The sequence below is a fragment of the Apodemus sylvaticus genome, chromosome 7 (genome assembly GCF_947179515.1).
Source record: "Apodemus sylvaticus chromosome 7, mApoSyl1.1, whole genome shotgun sequence".
NCBI lineage: Eukaryota > Metazoa > Chordata > Mammalia > Rodentia > Muridae > Apodemus > Apodemus sylvaticus.
In genome coordinates, this window is record NC_067478.1 from 89,303,658 (window position 1) to 89,311,190 (window position 7,533).

At 36.6% G+C, this 7,533-nt stretch overlaps 1 protein-coding gene across 1 annotated transcript; it reads left to right on the forward strand.

Moving 5' to 3' along the window:
* Window positions 1-1,452: 1,452 nt before the first annotated feature.
* LOC127689948 (putative olfactory receptor 10D4) lies at window positions 1,453-2,433 on the forward strand. Its single transcript, XM_052189520.1, has one exon. The coding sequence runs from the start codon at window positions 1,453-1,455 to the stop codon at window positions 2,431-2,433; it is 981 nt and encodes a 326-aa protein (XP_052045480.1).
* The last annotated feature ends 5,100 nt before the right edge of the window (window positions 2,434-7,533 follow it).

Sequence of the window (7,533 nt, forward strand, 5' to 3'; positions counted from 1 at the left end):
GTTATGAATTACACAAGGAAGTCTGTGAGGAAGAGAGCATCTGAGCACATCTAACCTGCTAAATGTTTCTTCATAAAACACACTTTTTAAGTGAGAGGAAAATAATGTTTTCAAGATTAATGTATCTTGTTTTGCCTTAAACTACAGGCTCCATAAATGTATATGTTTAAATAAACAAGTAAACAAATGGAATAATAATAAAATATTTTACAACCTCCTTACAAGCTGTTTTAAATTAGGTTTTCATATTATCTGAAAGGTCTTGGGTGTTATTACATAGTCAATCTTACCTCAGGCTTATTTGCTAGAAGATAACTTATGCTGACTCCATTATGCATTTACTACTAAATATCCAACAAAAATTACAGCATTATAGTTTTATCTCACTTAATCTTCACAAAACCACAAGAGGCAGAAAAATGTCCAGTTTCCTTAGAGTAGGTGAGGTTCTGAGCCATGAAGCTGGTCAGGGCTCAGAGGTGTAAATTGATGGAGGCAAGTAATGGTCAGAAATCTATTTTATATTTCTCTGTGTATTCAAGGCATGGGGCTTCCATTTATTTTTATACTTCTAGCAGGCTTATAGAAAATGAGTATGCGGAATTGTATTGAATGCTAATGTCTAAATAGTTGGAATGAGATCCCTTTTACTTCCTGTCCATGTCTTTGATTTTCACCTAATCACACAGCTTGAATAAGATAAGTTCAGACAGTACCTGGCTTGTACACTAAGGGCAATGATCATTGGAAACTTTCTTCTTTCTCTTCATTCTTTGCATTAATTATACTTTTGAGTATAGCAAAGACTTTTTTCCTTTTCAAAACCATAAGAACACAGACATGCAATTTACTAAGCACTGTGAATAGATTTATCAGACTATTTCCATGAAATGCTAGTTATAGTAGATCAAAATTGACAACTGCTAGCCACATACATACATGCAACCCAAAGCAGAAGTTATTAGTATTATTAATCATTGATTAGGATTTTAAGAAATGATGCCAAGATTCATTAATGATATAGGAGTTTGCATTTGTGAGAGTCTTAGTATAGAATTGAAACTTGACTGAGGAGACAGAACATGGGAATGTAGAAATTATTTCTATTAGCGCACAGTTGCTACTTAAAGACACAGCCCATATTCTGCCTGATTGGGAGTAGATTCTGAATATAAACAACAGGTGTTTTTTTCTAAGTGATAAAGTATAAGTGCTAAAGAGTAGAAAGCATATTGTTGGAAGGAAAGATTAAAAAAAAGATTCTTAATTTCTTTTCATTGTCACAGTTTTACACGCCCATACTGAAGCAATTGGCTTAAGTACAATTAAGCAGAGCTTTTCTACCTAAATGAATGTCAAGAGCAGATCCATCCCTTTCCCTCACTGGTTTTATTTTTGTTTTTATCTATTGCTTTGGATAGGAATCTCTTAGTCAGGAAGCAGTTATCATGGATGCCTTTGCTTCTCTTCTCCAGGGCTGCCTGTGCCATGAGCATGAGGAACTACACCTCTGTGACAGAGTTCATCCTGCTGGGAATTTCTAACAGTGAAGGACTAGAGGGCGTGCTCTTTGCCTTATTCCTGGTCTTCTATGTCTTTGCCTTGCTGGGAAACCTGCTCATCTTCCTCACCATCCTGGCTTCTCCCAACCTCCACACCCCCATGTATTTCTTCCTGGGGAACCTGGCAGTGTTTGATATATTCTTCCCTTCTGTGAATTCCCCTAAGATGATGGATGACCTAGTACGGCAAGGCCGAATCATCTCATACCAGGGTTGTGCTTCCCAGATTTTCTTCTATCATACCTTGGGGTGTACCGAGTGCTTCCTGTATACAGTGATGGCTTATGACCGCTTTGTGGCTATCTGTTACCCTATGAGATACACGGTCATCATGAACCACAGGGTGTGTACCTGCTTTACAGTGGGCACTTGGCTGGGGGGCTTTGTCCATGGGAGCATCCTCACATTTCTTATCTTTAAGTTACCCTACTGTGGCCCCAATGAGGTGGATAGTTTCTTTTGTGACATTCCTGTGGTGCTGTCCCTGGCATGTGCAGACACCTCCTTAGCACAGACTGTGAGTTTTACCAATGTTGGCATTGTTGCGCTTACATGTTTTCTCCTTGTTCTCACTTCTTACACTCGTATTGTGATCTCCATCCTGAAAATCCGTTCCTCAGAAGGCAGGCGCAGAGCCTTCTCCACCTGCAGTGCCCACTTCACATCCATTCTGTTGTTCTATGGTCCCGTGATTCTTGTGTATCTCAGACCTGCTTCTAGTCCCTGGCTAGATTCTGTTGTCCAGGTCTTTAATAATGTTGTGACCCCTTCCTTGAATCCTCTGATTTATTCTTTGAGAAACAAGGAAGTGAAATTAGCTCTGAGAAAGGTGTTAAGTCAAGCAATACAACCTTTCGGGTATAAGGAATAGAAACAATCGTTCCCTATATAGTTTTGATATTGTTTGAGGGTTTCTCTTCATGAGTTACTATTGCCAAATGAGTAAGATGATCAAACCTAGTTCTTGGGAGTCCTCACAAGGCAGGGTTTGTTTTGGCTGATATGTGCATTTAATACTGGAGAGATGACTTTGCAGATTAATCCAGTGTTTTTAATTAATTGTAATTTGCCAAAACAATGAGTCTTTTTGCTCTGCAAAATCTATGTGTGAACTTCATTGTTATTTATGTTTTATTATTTTTTTGTGAAACTGAACCTTTCTAGAAGCCGGTGAATATTTTATATTCCTCTCAATTCCTCTGATCACTCCTTTCCAATATTATCATTCCATATTCTACTAAATGCCACTTTGGCCACTCAGTTAAGCTCATTGCCATTAATAAGGTATGGAATTTGAAACTAAGATAGAAGTTAATAAATGTGTCTTTATCTTGTCAATCATTATGAAAATCAGCAAATTTAGAAGGAAAAACAATCCATGTATTAGAGACACCAAGTTAAAATATCCTCATGAATGTTCTCTATTGTCTGACAAGATGCTGCCTTATTGAGTAAAGTCCAAGGGTGTTGATTTGCTTGTTGTGAACTATGGTTCGTATAAGGAAATTAAATTTTGCATAATAAAGTGCTTACCCACTCCCAGGAAACAGGAGGAATTGATAGATCATCCTGGTATGACAAGTCCCCACCCAAAACTCAATATTCAGGACACAAATGTTGGTGTTAAAGAAATCAATGTAGTTCAGAAGCCAGAACATGAGAAGGTGAATAGGGTTCCTTTAACTTAAAAGACCATCTCAGAGCCTTAGGGAGGCTAATGCACTTATGCAAATCAATAAAGTGGGGCCATGTGCAAGAGCTACACCATGGTATGTTTTTGTCATCCAAGGTCTGTTCTTTTCACAGTGTTTTTCCATCCTGCGGCATTCTCTGTAATTCCTTAGATTGACACATTTTTTTTCTGTAAGTATTATTTCACCATTAACTGAGGAAGTTAGCAGTTCCAATGATTAACTAAAGACAATCATTTATATTGAGATTTGTAAGACTAAAAGAGGTTTATTGATTAAGCAGTCTTAGCATCCTCATCTAACTCTTTTTCTTGAAATATATGAAGCCATATCACAGTATTTTGACCATTTAATGGTGATTTTAAAAATTAGAATACTTGTGAAAACAAAAAAAAACTGTATAAGAAAAAAATTTACAGAGCAGTTAATCTAAAATGTGATATTTGCTCACATTGTACTTACAGTATGGTTTCATATGTAGTTACAGCAACTAATGGATTTTAGCCTAGAACACAGGGACTGACTCAACCCTAAGACCAGCATGTGCCTGGGGAAGTCTGTAGAGAAAGTTCAGTTGAAAATACCAGGTATAGATTTGCCTATTACCTTGTTTTAAAAGAGAACTGAAATCCAGTCTTAGTGCCCTGAGATAGTGCTATCCCATGCTGGAATTTTTCTGTGACAACCCTTTGCTGACAAATTCCTTTGCTATGTCTTTCTCCTCCTAACACAATGTTTACTTTGACTATTTTGTTCTTTGGTGATCAATGGCAACTTCTACTGAGATTCTCTCCTTATGTGTTATAAAAGGAGATAATCATTACTCTATTTCTGTAAACTGGGACAATAAATTCGTATACGTTGTGGGGTAAAGAGTGTTATAGAGCCAGAAGTTTTCATTATTTGTAACCATGCACAATTCCTCAAATGTAATAGAATTATAAATAATAGACATTAAGACAGGAACAAAATGTTCTATTTATTTTTGTAATATTTCAGAAATTATTATTATTAGTTATTTGTATATGAGTGATTGGTCTCACTCAGAGAGAAAATCAGAATCTTTTACAGATGGTTGTGAGCCACCATGTGGGAATTGAACTCAGGTTTCTGAAAGATCATTCATTGCTCTTAACCCCTCAGCTACCTCTCTAGTCCCCAGAACTTATTCTTTTAATATTTAATCAAACAATTTCATGCTTAGAATCATCTAGTTGAACTACCATGGTTTACCACAGAAATACCTAGAATAAGACACATCTGTGTGAGAACCATCTATGTCCTTCCAGATACCATCTGCTCTTCTGACTACTTTGCACATATTAAAATGATGTTTGAATCATGTCTCTCCTTCTGTAGTAGCTCTCAGTTACTTATAGCGTCTTAGCTAGTTATGGAATCTTTGAAGCTCCATTTTTATCCAGGCTAGAGGTCTAAGTGTTTTGATCTTGTGTCTATCTCATGTAGATAATCAAGCTGCTGTGAGTTCACATGTCTAGCATCCATTGCTATTTATAGAAGACAGCATTTCACAGTATGCTTTGCTATCCACTGGCTACTACATTTATTCTGCCTCTTCTCCCATGATGTTCCCTGAGTTTGGAGAGATAGATATAAATGTTCATTCTGTGTTTGAACATTCACAGTCAATTGTTCTCAGTGCTGTGGCCTGTTATACATCTTTGCATTGACCACTGCCTATTGCAAAAAGAGGTTTCTGTGGCCAGGACTGACAATAGCAGAAATCTCTGGACATCAACATAAATATTTAGAAGGTAGTTTTATCACATTAACAAACAACAAAGCGTTCCTACTTATGGCTTAAGTGCTTCCTAGCCATCAAATTTTAACTAGATTTAAGGTGTCATGAATGAGTTCTTTCTTGTAATTCATGGTTCATATCCAATCAGAAGGCATCCAGTTACCCCAATAACAGTTATGGCACGATTACATAGTGTGATCAAAGTATCCATAAAGTCCATTAAAATGATAAAAATACACCCAGGTAAAAATTAATAGTTGTCTTAAGGGCAAATAGAAACCATTTTCAAATAAGAAATAAGATTTGAATTCAAACATTTAAAGAAATAGTTCTGGGATGTTATATACATTGTTTTTGTAGATTAAAGAGTAGTAGTCACTTTTTCTGATATGGAGATTAAATACTCTGATAAAAGTAAGTAGAGAGAAAAAACTATATTTAAACTTATAATTCCAAAGTGATAAGGTCCATCATGACTGAGGAGGCATGTAGAAAGAGCAGGGAGCAGACTGATCACATTTCACTCCCAGACAGATAGAAACAGAGAGAGAACAGGAAGTAGATTGTGCTATAAAACTTCAAAGTTCTCTTTGAAAAGTCCTCAATTAAAGTGAAGAACTTTATCTAGAAATAGTCTACACTTTCTAAAGATTCCATGACTTCCTCATAAAACACCACAAACTGGGGACCAAGCATGCAAATGTCTGAGCTCATGGAGATATTTCTCATTAAAACCACACCAAAATGTTACACAGTAAGTTGTGTTCTTTTTTTTCTTTTCTTTTTGAAATCAGTACAATATTAGGTGCTTCTCACTTTTCTCTATGTGTTTTTCTAATCTCTGCTTTTTGTTCAGTTGGGATCCCCAAGGAACTGAGTAAATGGAAGTGTTTGAACCCTAGGGATGACACTCCTTCAGGGAAAATGAGATTTACAATAAAGGAACTTTACATAAATAGCTGGCTGGTGTTTCAACTGCTAGGGGAAACATCCTACAACTCTCGGGAGTATAAGAAGAAAAGCAGAGATGAGAAGGAAGGAAGGAACAAAAGTGGAGGTCTTCCCAGCTAATTGATCTCTCTGTTCTACATTTTCTAGTCAGGTCATGGGGGAACAATATCCCAAAGGAGACTAACAATACTTATTACTCCTTAGTGGCTAGCTAGCTGCTGTCTCAGGGCATGAGTCCTGCTGTGTTACAGATTACAGGCTTCATCATCTGGGTCTTGTTCTGAGAAGAAGCCTGTCCCCCAACTCCTCTGGCTTCATAGTCAGGCTGTTCTGTTTCATCTCTTCCAATAACAGAAGGTGGAGGATATGGGCATGGGTTTTACCTATTCTATAGTACTCTTCAGTGTGTAAGTGCCTGTTTTCTGGAATGCTTTCTGTTCTTAGAATCTTCTCTTCTGAGGTGTATGTCTCAGGAAGGAGTAAGAGCCTATGCTTACTTGCATCTGCCTGAGTTTATATTTCCATGCCACTTTATGTACTTAACATCTGCGTGATGGCCATGCACTTTACAACCACACCCACGGATAGCACCACAATAATGGTTTGGATCATGACTTTTGAGAGCATAAACTACTCTTTACTGAAGCAGTTAATAACACTGTCAACTGTAAATGACTTTTCTATATACTGAATATTGTTTGGTTTTTGTTTTCTTATGTGTCCACGAGCTAGATTTCAGTTTTCAGTTGTACTGACTGAAAAGAAAGAAGAAAAGAATTAAGTTTTATGAGTCACTCATATCAACAGGACACTTAAATAGATCCTAGTCCCTGTGTGGTCATGGTTTAGGGTAAAGGCCTATTATTCAGAATATTAGAACTTTGTATTTTTGTAAGGATATGTAGTTAAGAATTGCATGGATGTTTTATGCACATTAGAACATTATACGTGATAAGTAACTTAAATTATTAGTGTCCTTCACAGAGAATAAAATTAAGTTAAGAGATATTTGACAAATCCATCTGGACTCAGAGTGAGGAGCTGATGTGACATTTGAACTCAGGTGTTTAGAACTGTGAATATTAATTACTCTATACCAGTGGTTTACAATCTGTAGTCGTGACCTCTTTGGAGGTTGAACGACCCTTTCACAGGGTTTGCCTATCAGATATCCAACATATCAGATATATACGTTATGATTCACAACAGTAGCAAAATTACAGGAATAGCAATGAAAATAATTTTTGGTTGGGGTTCACCACAACATGAGGAACTGTAATAAAGGGTTGCTGCAGGTGGAAGGCTGGTAAGCAGTGTTCTATACTGTCACTGCTTAAAATTCTAAATTCAAGTTCATCTCTTTAAGTTTCATGGAATAGTTAAAAAAATAAATGGATTGATAATTCAATATCAAATATTGACTGGTGACAGTATTAGGTAAAACCTTTTTTGGGAAGTATTTATAATAAATGGGTTTCTACTCGGTTCTGTGAAGGCTTTTATTTCTTTGGGAAGTTTAGGTAAGTGGGTCTATTCTTTCATCTTCTAGAAGTGAGTGAATTTGGAA

Coding starts and splice junctions, on each gene's coding strand:
- LOC127689948 (XM_052189520.1), top strand. CDS start 1,453: ATGCCTTTGCTTCTCTTCTCCAGGGCTGCCTGTGCCATGAGCATGAGG.